This window comes from Indicator indicator, chromosome 20, assembly GCF_027791375.1.
Source record: "Indicator indicator isolate 239-I01 chromosome 20, UM_Iind_1.1, whole genome shotgun sequence".
NCBI classification, from domain to species: Eukaryota; Metazoa; Chordata; class Aves; order Piciformes; family Indicatoridae; genus Indicator; species Indicator indicator.
The window spans coordinates 18,187,038-18,205,189 of record NC_072029.1 but is presented as its reverse complement, the minus strand read 5'-3'; the positions used below and the strand labels follow the sequence as shown (position 1 = coordinate 18,205,189).

The window sequence follows — 18,152 nt, the reverse complement described above, 5'->3', positions numbered from 1 at the left end:
GCTTGTCAAGCCCTGGGACAGGCTGCCCAGGAAGTGGTGGAGGCACCATCCCCGGAGATACTTAAAAGCTGTGTAGATGTGGTGCTGAGGGATGTGCTTTAGCGGTGGAGTTGACAGCGCTGGGTTAGCAGTTGGCCTCGAAGACCTTTCCAACCAAAATGATTCTACCATTCTGTGAAGAGCAGCACCCTTGCTGCAAGCCCAGTGAGTTTGTGTAGGCTCAGTGCTACAAATCTTGTCCAGTTTGTTAATGAAATCGAACCCACGAGACGATGGAATGGGTCTTTGTCCACTGTTTCAGATGCTGAAGTTAGGAAAAGGATGGACTCACAGGAAATATGTTCAGGCAAATGGGGGGGTTATGATGAAGTGAACTTTCACAAAGTTTTTGCAGCATTTTTTGGGCACTAAGCTGTGTTCGCCTTCTGTTTGTGTCAGCAGAACTAAATGTAAGAGCCACAAATCTTAAGGTTAACTGCTTGTGTGCCAGTTTACAGCCTGTTGACTCAGTAACAAAAAATACCATTTTGGAAGGGAAAACTGGGTGAGTGGCCCTGGAGGTCCATGTGCCACTCTTGGTCCTGCTGAAGCCATGGCAGACCCTGCCACTGCTTTATAGCAGTTTTCAAAACTGTTCAGAAATCTGAGGGACTGGTTTAAAACTACTAAATCATGGAAGAGTTAGTGTTTGATTTTTGGCAGCACTTGGCAGAACCCCCCAGGTGAAATAGATGTGGAAATGAGATTTCAAATGCTTTGAGCTGAGGACTGAAATGGACATCGGCCTTAAAATGTCAGTACCACAGCATCGCCACAAGCTCGTGTGGGTATGCAAAGGACATAATTTTTCAGTATCAGTAAAGGGCTTTCACAGGGGAAGGCAAAGAAAAGAAGCCTTACATTTTCTACTCTAAAGCTAAAGGAATATTCCCTGTCTTTCCTAGCAGTTATTCTTTAGCCTCCTTGGTGACATAACCTCTCCTAGCGCCGCGTCTGGCATCTGCTCGGCTGCAGTGTTTTATTGAGCATCGGGAATGGAAGCTTTTAAGATTTTTCTCTCTGAGCTCTCAGAAATCTCCCCTCATCAGCATGCTGCTCTCGGCAGACGGGTTTTTCCTCAGCTCCAAGACATGCATATTGATCAGTCATTTTCTTTTGTTACCTAGCATCCTGTCATCGATTTTAATTGTTGGGTATTGAAGAGGCAGCATTCAGCGCATGGAGAATTACTGACTCTGGAATTCTGCTTTCCGCACCTTTTGCCAGACAGTGCCTGCAGCAAGGCCCTCAGGAGCTGTGGATCTCTCTCTCTTCATCAGCAATCTGCAAAAATTATGCAGCAGCCGATTTTTCTCTATTAAATCAATTTCTGGTTCTCGGTGACAGCTTTCCCTGCCGCATGATTTCACACTTCAGCAGTTTGTTTCTGAGGTGCCATGTGGGTTTTTTCCTTTTGCAAAGGGGAGGTGGTGGTAATTCACAGATATCTTGCTTCTGTCTTCCCAGTTTCCCTTTGCTACCACTGTCCTTGAGAGATTTGTAGGGCTTCAAATGACTCCTAGTGAGTGTCCTTCTCTTGTGGCTCCTCTTTGGCTTCTCATCAGCCCACAGGGCTGCTCCTGGCCTATTCCCTGAAGCTTCCGCTCCTGCTGCTGAAGTGGGGTAGCTTCTCCAAGATGAAACTGTAGCTTCGTCCTATATTTGAGATGAATCTTCCCATCCCCATAGTGCAAAATGCCAAAGCTGGGAACTGGTGATTCATTAACTCTTCTTCCTGCAGAGTATCTTCTTAAACTTAGATTGTTCCCATCTTTTGAAAACGTTCTTGCACTCTCAGTGGTCTTTCATTACACATATTTCCTGAAGGCTCTGTATGTCAGGCCCTTGGTCCCCTCCTACTGTCTGTCTTATTCTAGATTTTCCTTTACTTCAGATACACCAAAAAGCTCCTATTTTTAGCAGGCAGCAGTCAATGACACAGGAATTCATGAGTAGGGAGGAAAGGATGTGAACTATCCTAACAGATTTTTTTTTCAGATGGGATCTCTTTACATTCCTATCACCATAGTAATTAGCTATGAGTCACTGTTACACTGAACTCTTTGACTATTATTGTAAACTCAAGTCATTAGGATCTGCTAATGTGAACCACAAACCTTGCCTGGCCTCTTTTAGCTGGGTTTGAGAAGATATTGGCCATTTAGAAGGATAAGAACAATATTCCCTCACACATCTTATTCCCAAATGGCAAGGAATGAATGAAATCTTATTCCACCCTATCTTTCTATTCCTAGGGTTTCTCTTCTCACTGGTAATGTCACAAAAGGTGGTTTATTTTATTTCTTCGAAGTTTGTCAGCTGTAAACTGGGTTCAATCACTCCCAGCTGACAGAGTACCCATGCTCTATCACCTGAGAGCAGCAGTGCCTTCACCAAAAGCTGCATTCTGTGGTTGGCCAGGTCTCAGGAGATCTGTGTATCCCGAAACACTTGGGACTTCTCTGCTGCAACAGAAAGAGGCAGGGAGGGTATCTTCTCTGACATTGCTGATTTCTGTCAAGGGTTATGTCTGGGCTGAGTATTTTCCTAGAAGAGTTTTGTTGAATAATGAAATGTGCAGAATAAACACACACACAAAGCTTTATCTAACAGAAACAACAGTCCTTAGCCACCCTTCATCAGCTGCCAAAGAGGAGCCAGGCCAGGTGGACCACCTTTTTGTAATGGTCTGGATGCTTGCAGGCTTATTTGGCACTTTCAGCAACAACTTAAAAAGCTCTGAAACACATTCTCAACCCCCTGTGCTGCTCAGGTAGTTAAAAAATGTTTTGTGATGGAGATTTACGCTCCACGGAAAAGGCCAGTGGGAAAACCTTTCTGTCCTGAGGAGCTGTGACTTTCCCAGGGTGACAAGAGGTATGGGCATGAGAAGTTTTTCAAGACCTTTGGTCAAGCCAAAGCACTCTGAAGAAAAGCATCACTGTAAACCACAGCAGAGTAGGAGCTGCTAATTAAGCTGTCTCGGGTATGTGGTAATCAAGATCTTGTAATAACTCTTGCTTAAACATAGCAGCAGCTTTATATTAGATTCGAAGGAGGCAGCAAGGGTATAACTTGTTACACAGAGGGGTTAACTGGATTTCAATTTATGTACTAAAAAAGCATAAAGTTAGAAAAAATGAGTAAGAAGACAAAACTTGTCTTGGGCATAAACTTTTCACTCATTTCATGGAGCTTAAAATCTGGGAGGTGTTTTTGGTGGAGGAAGTAGAGAACAGGGCAGTGTTTCTGCTGAGAGGCAGCGGGGGGCGGGGGGAAGAAGTGTTTGCAGAGTGAGAGCTGTTTTCAGTAAACATACTGTGAGAACCAGAATACACCTGCTAAAACCAGGCCTTCAGCTGCTTGACTTCAAAGTGACCTCAAAGGTGAATTTGAAATGACTTAGCACAGTGGTATTCAGTGACGGGGTGGAGATACACAGTACTACACGGGATCGCTCGGGGAAACCTGCCCATTTGGTTTAGACTGGCATTGGCTTGTGTTTTGAAAACAACTGTTATTGAACAGTTGGAGGACTTTAAACCACTGCCCCTTCCTCCACTGCATGGTCCTTGCCTTAAAACCCAAAGCAAAGCTTCCAGGAGAAATCCCCAGAGATAAAAATGCGGTGCCCACATTTGCTGGCTGGAGAGGAGACTGCCCTGTACTTTGTTAAATACCCAGCTGCTGGTTGAAAGAGTCCCTTCAACCAACCTGGAAGTGGTTCCATAAAGAAGAACAGCAGACAAATTTCGTAGTGAAAGAAGGTTCTGCTTGCCCTGTGCTGAGAGCACTAAGCCTGCCATTGTTGGGCTCCCCCTGGTTCAGCAAGCCATGCCCGTACCAAGCAGTTCAATAGCACACTAACAGCTGCCGTTTGCAAGCACCATGGGAGCCAGTGCACAGCACTTACAGACAGTGGTTTGTGATGCCTTCAAAAGCCTTTAACCAGGAACAGGCCAACAAACATTGTGGCCCCAAACACTGCTGACAGCAAATGCCTCTGCACAGCTGTTCTGAAGGAGTAACTTTGAGGTTATCGAGAAGAAAATTATTTACCTGAGAGTCTACATGAACAGAAAGATGAAATCTGCAGTACCTCAATAGGCAACTGAGTTGAGACTGGTTTTCTACAACCCAGCTGTAAACGAAGGCTGGAGAAGAGAAGGCTGAGAGGGGATCTTATTAGTGTATAAATATCTGAAGGGTGGGTGTCAAGAAGAAGGTGCCAATCTCTTTGTTGTAGCGTCCTGTAGTAGGACAAGGAGCAATGGATACAAACTAGAACACAGGAAGTTCCACCTCAACATAAGGAAAAGCTTCTTTACTGTGAGTGGTCCTGCTTTGCAGGGGAGCTGGACTTGATGATCTCTGGAGGTTCCTTCCAACCCCTACTGCGATTCTATGGTTCTGTGAAGTTCGTTTATGTTCACAGTTCATGATGATGATAAAACACCTCAACTGTCAAGGATCCTTTGCAGGTACTAAAGCTTGCAATGTCTGTGAGCTGAGTATTGGAAGCGCCAGTCTGTGCACTAAACATCACTTTTATGGTAGCCAGAAGTACATGAATGTTAAAAAAAAAGGCAAAGAGGAGCCGGACAGTGCCACTAAGTTTCATGGAAACAGTAAGTAATTGGCCCACAAAAGGAGGAAACCACATACCTTATGACAAGGAGAGCATTTTGTGGGAATGCCTTTAGTGTGTGCCTGTTGGGCAAAGGCTCTCAGCCCTTCACACTGGGGAACGTGAGCCCTGGAGACATGAGTGAAATGCAGGCGTCAGAGGAAAGTGTTTACTCTGCAGCAGCACCAATGGGAGGAGGGCACTGCCTGCTCTAATCACTGTGGTGTTTTACTGGAAGTCAAAAAATATGGGAAACCAGCCCCAAGACTATTCTCAGACTGCAGCCTTCCTATCTGAAAGATACAGGGAGTGTTTCCACTTCTTAGTCTCCCTAAAGCTTGGTCCAGAGCGGAGGGGGATACACCAGGAAACTGCTTTTCCAGTTCAGGTTTCTACTAAAATGTCTTGTTATTACAACAAACCACTTGATTTAGCAGCACCACTTCATAGGCTCTTTTATAGAGGCATTGTCTCTGCCCCAAAGAGCTTACAACCTAAATGAGACAAAATAAAGCAAAGCAGAAACAGGAGGATAAGCAGAATAGTGCCGATGGAAGGTACTGCTTGGAGATCTGAAGTGGGCTAAGGATTAAGATCTTTGTGGAAGCCAGTCCCATTTTTTCATCCCTCATTGGACTCTGTTTGAAACTACCTGCTGAATGAATGAAAGCAATAGCAATACCTGACTGTTGAGGGACCCAAAATGCTGAGTTTGTTTATAAAACAATACAAAAGTTGTGGGACTCAGATTCTATGTGAATGAGAGATTTTGGTTTAAAAATGTGGAAATAATTTCTCACTGCAGAGCTGGAAAGCTGAAACACAGCATTCGCCTGTGTGTGCTCATGTGGCTGCCGGTGGTCTTGTTAGTGAACATTCTAAATTGTAATTTCAACCCAAGGCTGTGCTAATTCTTAAAGAACAAGGCTCATTGTCAACATAACCCTGCCCCATTGGTCTAAATGAATAGAATTGTAGCATTGCCTTCAGGGGAGGATTTTCAGCCCAAAATAAAGAGAATTCAAAATACAATTCTGACTTTAAAAACATTGTGGTAAAAATTAAGCATATATAAGTCTCTTTTTGGCTCAGATCCACTTCTAACATGCTGTTAGCTATCAGAAATACGATACTGGCTACCCAAGTACATGCTCTGGGGTAAAACCTGTTTTTAATTGCTATATAAACTCCTTTTATAACATGGTTAAAAGATCACAGAGACAGTTCTGAGCAGTAATTAAAGCATATTTAGCAAATATTAAAAATTGCTCAGCAGAGGAATGTTTAACAGAGACAAGTAAGAAAAACAAACAGCTTTTCAGCTGCAAGCTCTGCCTCATGACCAAGAGCATTACTGTTGAGTGCCTGCACAGCAGCAAGGGAGATGGACTCTGGGCCTCTTACTTCTGCAGGACAGGGGAAAAAAAAAGAAAAAAAAAAAGTTAGTGTCCTGCGTTAGGTAGCACAAACGAAAATACATGGAGTACATGGAGCAAGACCATGCTTTGAGCAGGGTACAGAGGCCCTCTACAAAGCCTGGTTCATCAGAGGCATCTCAGGAATTTGCCCTAATAAGCTAAAAATATGTAGAACTGATGTTCTTTGATTCATAGTACTGGCTGACATCAAGCTACAAGAAGAAGAGTGACTAGCAAAGAATGAAACCCGATACAGAAATTTCCAATCAATTCTCCCAATGGTTACTGTTGTGCCTGACAATAGAGTTGTATCTATTTCATGTCAGGAAAAAAAAAAAGAAAAAGATTCCCATACTGCAAATACTTTAAAATTGAATATACAGGCAGTAGTTTTTGTGGGTTCATTGTATATTAGCTTCATATTCTTTTTATCTGTTTGGTTTTGTGTTTTCTCCCCCCCCAACCCCTCCCCAGCCCCAACCACTTCTGAATGCATCCAGAACAACAATGCTCCAGCTACAGTCCCCTGGGCCATGAACCATAGGGTAAGGGTGTGGGACAGGTCCATCAATGTTGAAATTGCAGTGTGGAGCACACAGAAGCATCTAGCAGCTGGGAAATTGGAGAATTGTCATCCTCAGAGTCAGTGAAGAGAAAACCAGACCTTCTGATCCCTCCATACCCATCATAACCCTGGGGCCTATTTTTAAACAGCGAATGTGAGTCCCCAAAGCGTCTGGAGCGGCCTCCACACCTGCTCATTGCAGGGCCACAGCCGGTGGGGAAAGAGCGATGGGAGACAGGGGCTTGGCCCTCTTCGCCTCGGGATTAAAATGTCCCTCATTCACCAAACCAGGGCAAGTCCAAACCACTGCTTTCCACCCTCTGACCAATTGGTTTCGATAGATGTAGCGCACCAGGGTGACATCATAGCACTGCCTCACTGGCTAGCTGCTACCACATTTGGTACCCATCAGGTACTGAATCCCTTTCATGGCAGGCCCGAGCTAGTTCCCAGGCCGATGCCGGGCCATGCCCGGGCACCCTGTCCCCCCTCTCCCCGGCCTTCGCTCTTAGCCCCGACCAAAGGCCCCGCGGGCGAAGAGACTCTGGAGAAGGACAAGTTGGGACTGACAGCCTCTCCTCCAATAGGAGCTGCGGGTTCAGCAGCTGCCAGCCAATCACAGCCCGCATTGGACCTTAAAATAGCAAGCCCCTCCTACCTCGTGCTAAGGGAGGGGAGTTTGTGGGTAGTCGCCATTCTGTGTGTGGCATCCCCACCCTTCCCTTTCTCCTCCTTACGGACCCCCGTCTCCGCCGTTCACTTTCGGGAGCCCGCCGTACCAGCCCCTCTCCTGAGGGCGGCGGCCGAACAGACTGCAACAGGGTAGCACGGCGGCGCAGAAGATGCCACTCTCAAGATGGCGGCATGCGGCACACCGCTGTGGCGGGCGGGGCGTGCGTGCGGCGGCGTGCGTGGGTGACGTCAGGGCGCTCTGGGCATGGGCAGGTGGAGGGAGCAGGCAAAGTTTGGCCGGCGGTAGCGGCGGGTGGCGGCGGCGGAGGCGGTGGGGTTGTGGGTGCCGCTGCCGGTGGGGGCTCGGAGCAGCCGGGCCTCGCGGGGCAGTGCAGCGGCCTCTTCGCTCCCTCGCTCCTGTGTGACGCTCCCCCTCGCGGCGCGAAGGGCGGGCGGGCGGCGGGCGCGGCGCGGCCATGGCCGAGGACCCCAGCGCGTTGCCCTGGTCCATCAACAAGGATGACTACGAGCTGCAGGAGGTCATCGGTAAGCTGCGGTGCGACGGAACGGGCACGCTCGACCCCTGCCGGTGTCTGTGCGCACCGCGGCTGGGTTGGTGTGTGTATATGTGGGGAGCTCCTTCGCTGAGGGGTGGTGTGCATGTGTGTCTCTGCTAAGGGAAGTGTCTCCCATCTCAGCTGAGAGGAGTCCTCCCCCCGCTAAGGAGAAACGGTGTGTGTCTTCTTCCAGCCCCAGCTCTGTGTGTGTGGAAGGTATGAGGAGGATCTGTACCCCGTAGCCTTGAGGGATGTGAGGTTCTGGGGGGACCCCTTTACTTGAGGCGGAGATCTGCCCCTTCTGGCGAGAGAGATGTGTCGTGCGGGAGTCTCCCCGCCCCGCACTCCAAGTGAGCTACCTGTGGGCTCGAGTGCCTCTGTCATGGGGCTGTGCGTGTTCCGGGGGGGTTGGTAGGGTGCGGGCCCGGGACTCTACTTCTGCACCTTCTCCATGGGCGCGGTGGGGCTGCTCCCCCTTCTTCACGCGTGTGCGGGACCCAAAGAGTGGAATATGGGTTTGCTCCACAACCAGCAGATGCTTGAGGTAGCCCTGTCAGGGAGCTCTTCTCCACCCTCCGCCTCTCTCTTCTTCGCGGGGGGGCGTGTATCCTCATGCTGGAGTGAGCGGGCGTGGAGCAGGACAGGGTCCGTGCTGTGGGTGCGCTTCAAACCATGTGAATTCGGGTTTGCTCGGCATCAGGGAGACGGCCGCAACAAACTCCACAGCTTAGATGGGTGCTCTCCTGCTGGGGCACCCCCATTCATTTTGTGGAGACGACTCTTCTCATAGCAGTTTCAGAGCCCCTGGCCGCTTTGGTCTGTGCAGGGGTGGGAGGGTTTTGTAGTGCTGCTGAAGGAGCCTTTTATCCTGGGATTTTGCTGCTGCTGTGAATTTTCATTCATTGTCCTCACAGCTCGAGGCCTCAGCTCTTTCCATCAAATGATTTTTTTTTTTTTAAATACTTCCTCACTCTCTTGACTTTAAACTGCACAGTTAGCAAAGGCCTCCTGCTGTACTGATTTATTGTCTGTCTCAACCATTTTGCTGGGATGTGTGTTTGAGGGATATATTGCTCCAGGGCGAGAATGTGACACATCTGAGGTGGTGCCACAGGTGACTCTAAGGTCAGTGCCTCCTGTCTTGCTCTCCGGAGGCATGAAATAAAGCAGGAGGCAGCAGGGCAGGCTCCTTGCCAAAGCCTTTTAGGAAGGAGGTTAATTTTTAGAGTAATCTTTGTGAAGTGCTTTTATTTGAAGTTTATAAATGTAGTGCTGTCATGCCCAGGCCTTCCATCTCTGCCTCATGGAGAGACTTGTGCTCTGTTAAGGAGAGTGGGAGAGTTTGAAAATGCTGTTTTAAGAGATTAAATTCTTGGCATTGTTTAAAAATAGGAAGGAACTAATGCTGTGGAGGGGGGTGAATCCTTCTGGAAATCCCTATTGCTCTATGGGATCAGGCTTTGTCCTCTCCCTTTGCTCAGTGGGAGCAGCAGTGCTTTAGGAAGAAGACAAACTCTTCATAAAGAGGGAAGGCATAATCTTACAGATCACCTCTTTAAAACTCCTTTGGAAAATGTGCCCTAGGGAGGATAATGCTTGGCCTCCTGAGGAGCAGGAGATAAAAGTGTTGGGAGGAAGGGGCAGAATATGCCACCCATTTCCCAGGGAAGGGGAATTGTATCTATATGTGTAGGAAATACTTCTTTTCCTTTGGGAGCCTGCAAAAGGTTGCCCTGGTAGCACAAAGCAAGGATTTGAGCTGGAGTTATCCTGTGGTTGGAGTGAACGGACATTCTGTCTCTGTATCTGGGGAGCAGGGCAGCTTGGGAACAAAAGGGAATGTAAATGCAATTCTGCTCTTGGGAGAACTTGCTGCTGGAGGCACACATCTTACAGGCTCAAAGTATTAGGAGGAGTACAGAGATACGTCATGTTATGTTAACTGACAGAACTTGGGGAGAAATCAGGAAAGACGTGTTGAATTTCTTCTGTCCTTTCCCTGCCCCTCTATAAACAGAGTTTCTGGATGTTGGCTATTCATTCAAAGATTGTGTTGGCATCCTGGTGTGTGATGGAGTGTACACTGAAATGTGTATATTGCAAACATATGGTTTCTCTTTTTAACTTTCCCATCCCCCGCTCCCCTTACTCATTTCAAACATTGGTGTGTCTGCCAGTGTCCTGGATGGAGATGTGACGCAAGTTTCCTAGCACGTATATGATTTGTGGGACAAAATGTCACTGTGTTAACTGAGCTGGACTGCTTTGCCTCCTGCTTTGTGTCTCCTGTAAACCTCAAGGGCTGGCTGGTTGGTTGGTTGATTTGATTTTTTAAATTTTTTAATTTTTTTTTTTTTTAAAGCTCTCTTTACTTCTGTGGAGCTTTCAGCAGGGAACAAAGAAATGTCCTGGTATGGAAAGAGGTGAACCTTGCACCTGTGCTTTTAAAGGGTTTGTTTCCTGGTGAAAAACACTGCTTTCAAAATTTGGAGTCTACCATTCAGTAGATTACCAGCTCAGCTATTTTTCCACCTCATAATAAAGGAAATCCATTTGTAGTCCAATTCCTTAATTTGTGCTGGTTTGGACTGAAAATAGCTTGATGTGCCTTTCTTTTGATGTAGATGGCTCCATACGGTTTTGGTGCAGGAAATGAAAGAGCAAGTTATCTACTTGCAAAGAGGACTTGTGTAAAACTTCCCTCCTGGTTCTGGCTAATACTAAAAACAGAATTACTCTGCACTGGGAATGACTCATGCTATTACAAAGGTATGGATTAATGCCTGCGTTTAGTATGCTTGGTTAGCATTGGTATCTGCTGAGTAGTCTTCTTAGGTTAAGTAACTTCTATTCCAATAAATCAAGGAACCTTGCTCAGAATCAGAACCTGACTTTTACTTCAAAAAAGGATAAAATTGGAGGTGGGGTGGAAGAAGCAGTTTCTAAAGCATGTGTATGAAATGTACCCCTAGAGCAGCAGATGAATACTGCTTCTGGAGATGTGTACATTTTCATTTAAACTGAACAATGTAGCCTGTATTGGTGGTTGTGAAGGTATTATTCTGAGCATGAACTGCATATAAATCACAGCAGGCTTCCTTTTGAAGCCTGAAAAAAAATGCGACCTCATGCTGCTTTGCTGATCAGATACTTGCACACGTAGGTTCCCTTGGATCTCACAATTCCTGCTGGAAATGCTGGTAGTGGTAGTGAAGTTGATTGGAACTGGGTCATTCTCATTTTGCTACTTTTTTGGAAAGATGAGAGCTGTGCTGGTTGTGGCTGTTTGATTTAGGAGCATCCTCTTTGCTGTGAACAGCCTGTGCCAGAAACAGAAGATAAATTAGTGGTGGGAGTGCTCCTTTGCTCTATCTGTGTGCCCTTTCTCCCCTGACAGATTCCTTTGCAGCGATGAGGACAACTCAGGCTGCACGAACAGATGTGGTGGGAGTTTCTTCTCCCCTCAGAAGTCAAGCTTAAATTGAAAATTGAAGTCACCATTTACTGAATGATTAGTTTTTTTAATGACTGCTGTTTGTGTAGCTATTGAGTTGGGCTTTGCCTGTGAGCAAGTTGATCATTTGGAGCTGAACACTTGTCTGCCAGCATATGTGTGCCTGTATGGGAGAAATTCTTTTGCAGGTATAGAGGAACTTCTTGTAACTAAGATTTCTCCTTGCCCAAATTTTGGTAAAATATCTTTGGTCACCCATCTTGTGTTTTAGTAATCTGTACTGAAAAAATATGGCCATTGAAAAAGAGCAGCCTCTACGTACTTACTAGGTATGACTAAAATCTGTGGATGTAAAAACCAGGCTGTAAGGGGAGGATCTTGTTCAAGTATGACACTTTAAGTTTCTTTTTTTAAGGATGGTGTTGACTGTTACCTGTGAACCTTGCGTGCTAGCTGCAGCCAGTTTCCTATGCCCAACTATTTAAAACCCATTCAAGAAAAATGTGGCACTCTAAAATGTAACTGCTTGAGAGCTAAATTCAGTGTTTAGGCTTCAGTCTTGGTGCCATATGTTTTGTTTTAGCATTTCCTCATGGATTCCCACTCCTCCCCCCCAGCCTGGCTAAACCAAATTGATTCCCTCAGCATATTCCAAATATTCAGACTGGTGAATTAATTTGAAGACTTGCTTTGTGTGCTCGTCTGTAAACTTTTTCTACTTAAAGTTGGTAGAAAAGCCTTTAAATTGTTTTTATATTATGTTAAAGCTTATATGAAATTAACTTTGCTCAAATATAGATTTGTTAAAAGAGGAAAAAAAAATAGGTAGCATTCATAGGACTTGGTCTGCTAGAGTACTGAAGTGAGTGATGCTCAGTACCACAATTTCTCAGCTGCTTGGACATAAATATCTTGTGTGTTCCTGTGTGAGACTGAAGAGCCAGGTTACTCCTGCATCCAGGCCACTTTGCCTTTGAATACTTGGCACATCTCATTCCTCTAGGACCTTTGATATCATCACTCTGCTAGAATAGCACTAGGCTGGGAAGAATCCATAGCTGTTACCAAAGCAGTGTGGCTGCCTTGCCTGCTGATTGGAAGGGAGAGCAGAGGCCGTTCCTGTTGCTTTCAGCTATTCTGGGGTATTAAGAGAAAAACCCTTATGGGGTGTTTCACATAGAAGTAGTTCACACTTTCCTGTGGTTGGTTACTATGTGACAATTGCTTCCAGTACTGCTAGGTTCCTGGACTGATTGATTAATGTTTAAAACTTCCATTTCTCAAGAATACCATTTAAATAGTTTCAATTTCATGCAAATACTTTGGCTTATGCTGGGCAATGTGGATATGCTGCTTACCTGAGTGGGGTATATGATGGCTGACAAATAACATGGCTGGGAGGCTGCTTCTTTCTGCAGCTGATGAAATCTTGGAGAGAATCAGCTCTTCCTCAGAACATTTTTTTGTTTAAACTTGGCAGCATCTGTTTTATTTATGAGCGTTAGCAGCTTGCTCACCAAGTCAGTGTTTAGAAATGTAATCTTTTAATAAAAGTTGGAGCTATTTAAAATGATGGGCAAAACATGGGTTCTTAGTACAATTGTGTTGGAGAATTGTGGAAAAACTGCATTTTTGGGTCAAATTTTCTTGGAAGAGTTCCTTTAAAATGCACGATACCCATAGTAAATCTCTCTAGCAGTAAATTTAGCTGTGGACATGCTAATGGAGTGCTTGTAAACTTTGTGCTATTAATGTTTCTTAATAGAGACAGACAGACTTGAGTGCTTTGTGGGTGTAGAATAGCTGTTGGGGCAGTGGAATTTGGCATTGCAAAAATCTTTGAAATACCAGGATCTGGGACTTTCCAGATGAGTTTAGCCTGTTACCCTGTTCTGCCTTTAGAATCAATGTCTATCAATATGTGAGGGGTGGGTGTCAAGTGGAGGTGGCCAGGCTCTTTTCAGTGGTTCACAGTGATAAGACAAGGAACAATGGGTTCAAACTAGAACATAGAAGATTTCACCTCAAGATGAGGAGAAACTTCTTTACAGTGAAGGTGACAGAGCACTGGAACAGGCTCCTCAGAGGGTTGTGGAGTCTCCTTCTCTGGAGACTTTCAAAACCCACCTGGATGTGTTCCCGTGTAGACTATCCTAAGTGATCCTGCTCTGGCAGGGGAGTTGGACCTGATGATCTCTTGAGGTCCCTTCCAACCTCTGATACCCTGTGAGACTGTGATCAAACTGCTGCGATGCAGATACAAAGAGCTTGGCTCTCAAAGTCACTGCAGTTTCCTGTGACTTCACCTAAGGGAGTTCAGCCTTGACATTTCTGATAAAAAACATGAATCTGTTTGTCTTTCTGGCAGTCCTTTGGGAAAGTCTAGGAGGCAGAGTTAAATCCCTGACGGTCAGGCAGTCCAGGCTCTTTACCATTGCTCCTGATGTATGAAAGGAGTTGCAGCAGCTCTGATGTGCAAAATAATGCATATGCTAATGCAGGGAGCTGCAAAATCCAAAGTGTCTGACCAGAGTAAGAAAAGGTCATTGTAACAAAAGGTGTAAATACAGCTAAATGCCAACAGGGATTACAGGTACCTGACGAGGTCCATGATAGTGCTTCAGCGTTTCTCATGTTCTTGTGTATGAATATGCACAATGAAGAGGCTGACCTTAGTGTGGGATTTGATCCCTTAGGTTGTCTGGGAGTGTTGTTTGCTTTGAAACACTGCTCATGCATGGGGGTCTCATGTTAATCATCACAGCCTGTGTATTGCTTGTTTTTAACCACATTATGTGGTCCTGTCACATAGTACAAGCAGGCAGGGATTTGTGATGATCAGTGGGCAAAAAAGATACTCAATAGCTACATGTTTTTTTCAACTCCTTTCTTTTACCACTCCCCAAGGTTCTTAAAGATCATTGTTTCTTGATATGTGTCACTGCATGCAGAATCTTTGCTTAATACGATTTTTTGCAGTTAAGAGAAATTCCACCCTTCAATAAAATGTTTGGTTATGTATTAACATCCACTAAACTAGAGTCTAACATGCTTTGTAAGGATTTCTTAGATTGCTTCAGTTCTGCACGCTGGGAAGTTTGCAGGGGACAGCTGTGTTTAAATCTTAAAGGCTTCACAAATCTCATCCATGAATGAAGTGCAGAGTAAACTTGGAGCACTGATTTGCTTTCTCGCCAAATCACCACATTAGTTGAACCTTCCCTCTGCCTCCCATCCACTGAAGTTTTATACAGCCTGTACTGCATGCTTGTGGAATGACACTTTCAAACTTTTATAACTCAGTTGAATTAAAATGCATTTTTGAGAGAGTAGAGAAAAGCGCTTCTGAATGAGGTTTTCCTGCCAAATTTCAATTTTCTGCCCCATCCGTTTTGTCTTGAGAGCTACCGAGTTGGGGGTGGGAGAGAGAAAAATGTCTTGTTTTGTTTCATGCTAAACTGACTTTATAGTGTTCTCCCAAATGGATATTTCCTTCAGGCAGGAAATGAGCCTATGCAAATTCATTCTGGAGAGAAAAGGTACGAGCAGCTGTTAAAGAAGACGAGAGCGAGTTGAAATACTTCAGCAGTCGTCTCTTACTGTAGTAAATTCTCCTTGGGTTTTGCCAAAGCTTTACCGTTTTATAGTCATGCGAGGTAATTTAAGCACAAACTTGACTCGTTTTACTGCTAGCACCTTGCTATTAATAAAGCTGTGTGGGACGATGCTGTTTCCTTTTTATACATCCACAGAATTGCTAATTAAGTTAAAAATGCAGAGTGCAAGTTTGTCCTTGAGTACCCCACCTCAGTTCTGGTGAGTTCTAACTGAACACGTGGCTTTTCTTCTAGTATCCTCTGCTAACTTGTTGTGTAGAAGACTAAGTTGTCTTTTTGATGGCAGAGTTGGCAAATTTTGCTGTTTGTTGCAAGAGTAAATGCTGTTTGAGTAGGAAACTGTTCTGAAAACCTAGTTGTGAACATGGAATTATATTGAGGTACTTATGGCCAGGGTGTGAGATTGTTCTATCTTGGGGCAACGCAACACGTTTTGTAAAACTGAAATCTTCGTACACGTTGGATGAAAGCTCCATAGTTACTGTTGGACAGGTTGTGCCTTTTCATTTTTGACTTGATCTAAGTTAGATTCTTGCTGAGTTTTGGTCTTCAGGTGATGGTAAGTCTTGTTTTCCTGTGTTGCAGCATTCATTCCATCTCTTCTAAAAAGAAGCTTTGAAAATGGTACAAAAAGTAGTGGAAAGTGATGTTTGACAATGAAGAGAGCAAGGTTGTGGGATGGGAGCACTTAAATATTTTTCTTGAGAAAACTAGCTGGCTGTGCTCAGAGCTGATACCTGTTGAGGTAAGTGGGGCAGCTGAAAGAGCAGTCAGGCATTTCAGGCCATCTCCAGCTCCAGAGAAAGCAACACAATATGAGGTAGTCTCAATGTCTTAAGCTCATAAATTAAAGATGACACTTCTTGACATGGAGCAAACACCTTTCCTGTAAAATCCCCGTGGATGGTCTTCATTTATGTCAATTTTCAGAACAAAACTAGAAATCTACTGTCATTTACTTTGCTGAGACGCAGCTAGAAAGGGCTTCCAGGGTCATGGAGTCCAGTTCCCTGCTGTAGTTGATGCCAAGTTGTATAATCCCTATACCAAATTAATGAGTGCTTGTGTTTGAATAGGCACATGGGGGAATTATGGGTGCACGTTCTGTTAAACACTCCAACCTCCCTGTGACCCTGTCATCACTGTATGAAACAGCTGCTTAATGGATTCCCTACGACAGTGGCAAGTAACAATGCCTTTGCTTTTACAGCATGTGTCTAGAGCTTGCTGTGTGTCTTAGGCTGGTTGCTTTACATTCAGGCTGTATCTGCAAGGACACTCCCCAGTGAGGGCATGGGTGAAGTGCAACCTGGTGTTCATGCTGTCTCTTAACCTTAAAGGTGTTGACTACAAATGTCTCTGATTTATGATTCCTTAAGATCCATGAGTGGAAATTGAGTCCTTTGGAAACTTGATGTGTTATGTCCTCAGTTGTAAGAACTTCATTTCCTTGGTCACTTCTTTGAGAATCTTTGTCTCCCACCCTGTGAGGTAGTGTATCAAGCAAGCTGAAATCTGAGGCTGTAAGTTCCATCACATTCTGAAGCAAAAACTGTCATTGAGGATGCCAAGTTCTGTCTAATAAATAACTTGATATTAACAGCTAAGAAATACCATGGTATTGACTTTTAGCAGGTTGTGCTTCAGTAGAGAAAGTATCTTGAGCATGAACTTTTTTCCCGTTGAACGGCTCACTGAATCAGATCTTTATTTGAACAGCTGAGGGATTGATGGACTAGTAGCCTGAGCATAGTTATTTGTCCAGATCCTAAGGCTCAGGACGGTTCTTGTTAATCTTGGTTAAAGAATGTAATTTTTAACTAGTGGGCTAATCTTGTGCTGAACACACTAGTAAAAGCAGAAAAGACTTGCTAGATCAGGCTATTCTCTGAGAAGAAAGGGTAACAGCCTTCAAGAGAGGACATAGTGGATACTTAAAGGCTTATTTACCTAAAATAACCACAGTAGTATCAAGCATCTGCACTGCATGCAGACAGATTGTTCTGTTTAGTGGAATCCTGGCCAAATAAAATATCCTGTACAGCTGACAATTACATTTGAGACAGAGTTCAGAGATAAAGGTTGGGAGGGAAGAAAGGAGAATGATGACTTGGCTACTGTAGCAGGGCTGTGTCTTGAGCCTTGGTAATACCTGATGACAGCCAGCATGGTATTTATATTGGTGCATATACCATAAAGACAACTGACAGTGATTAAAAGGGAAGGATAAACCTTCTCCAGTAACACTGCTGTGTTTGAGCCTGCTTTCTGTAGTCTGGGATTAACACCACAGAGCTGCAGTGCCCTCTAAATTAACCAGAAATGTTGGCACAAAATTAAATAAATTAGATTTTCAGTTTGAAACCAAATATATTTAGGTATGCTAATAGCATCTTAAAGTAAATGTAGCAGGTCATGCAGGACTTGGGTAACTGGCCCTTGGAGCTTACTGTAGTTACCCTCACAGGGAGAATGGTCTCAAAGGTGTTCCCCAAATCATTCAGGCACCAGGTGCAACTGGAGGGTGTTTGTATTTTCTCTTGAGGTTCTGATCTCTTCCCTACAGACAGTGTGTCAGTGATGTATCTGTCCTTTTCTTCAGGTGAGCATCAGGTTAAATTATACCTGCATAAAGGGGATGTCTGCTAGTTGGAACTAATTTGGGATGTCGTAGGGGCTGCAGGAATTTAGGCATAGAGTCGCCAGCAGCACCCTCTGGCATTCTCTTTTCCATGCTTTGATGTTTGCTGCAAAAGGATTGGGGAGAATATCAGATGGGTTGATAGTTGTCCCTTTTATTCCTTCACTCTGCTAGTACCATCGCTAGAGGTACTCAAAAGACATGTAGATGTGGCACTCTTGGGGTGTGGTTTAGTAGTAAACTCAGCAGTGCTGAGTTAATGGTTGGACTCAGATGATCTTGAAGTTCTTTCCAACCTAAACAATTCTATGATTCTGTCACATCTGGATTTTTCTCTTGTCTTTTCTTGCATCTCCTGTTCTGGTGTTGAGTTTGACGGCTGCATGGTTGCAGCTCTTTGCTGTGTTCAGTAGTGCTTAGCAGTGGGGAAGCAGCTGAAAGCCTGGTTCAGCTGTGTGCAGCATAAACTGATGACTGGGTGAAACAGTTCACTGGTGAAATCAAACAGCAAAGTGACCTGGTGACAATTTATCAGATCTCTTGCTGACATGCTTTGTGTGGC

The 18,152-nt window shown here is 44.8% G+C and overlaps 1 protein-coding gene across 2 annotated transcripts in view; it reads left to right on the top strand.

Moving 5' to 3' along the window:
* The first annotated feature begins 7,797 nt into the window (after positions 1-7,797).
* The window catches only part of OXSR1 (oxidative stress responsive kinase 1), a 94,767-nt gene continuing 84,412 nt past the window's right edge, over positions 7,798-18,152 (top strand). For both annotated transcript variants that reach the window (XM_054390233.1, XM_054390234.1), the window contains exon 1: positions 7,798-7,867. In XM_054390233.1, coding sequence (XP_054246208.1) covers positions 7,798-7,867 — 70 coding nt within the window. The remainder of the gene's footprint in view (positions 7,868-18,152) is intronic.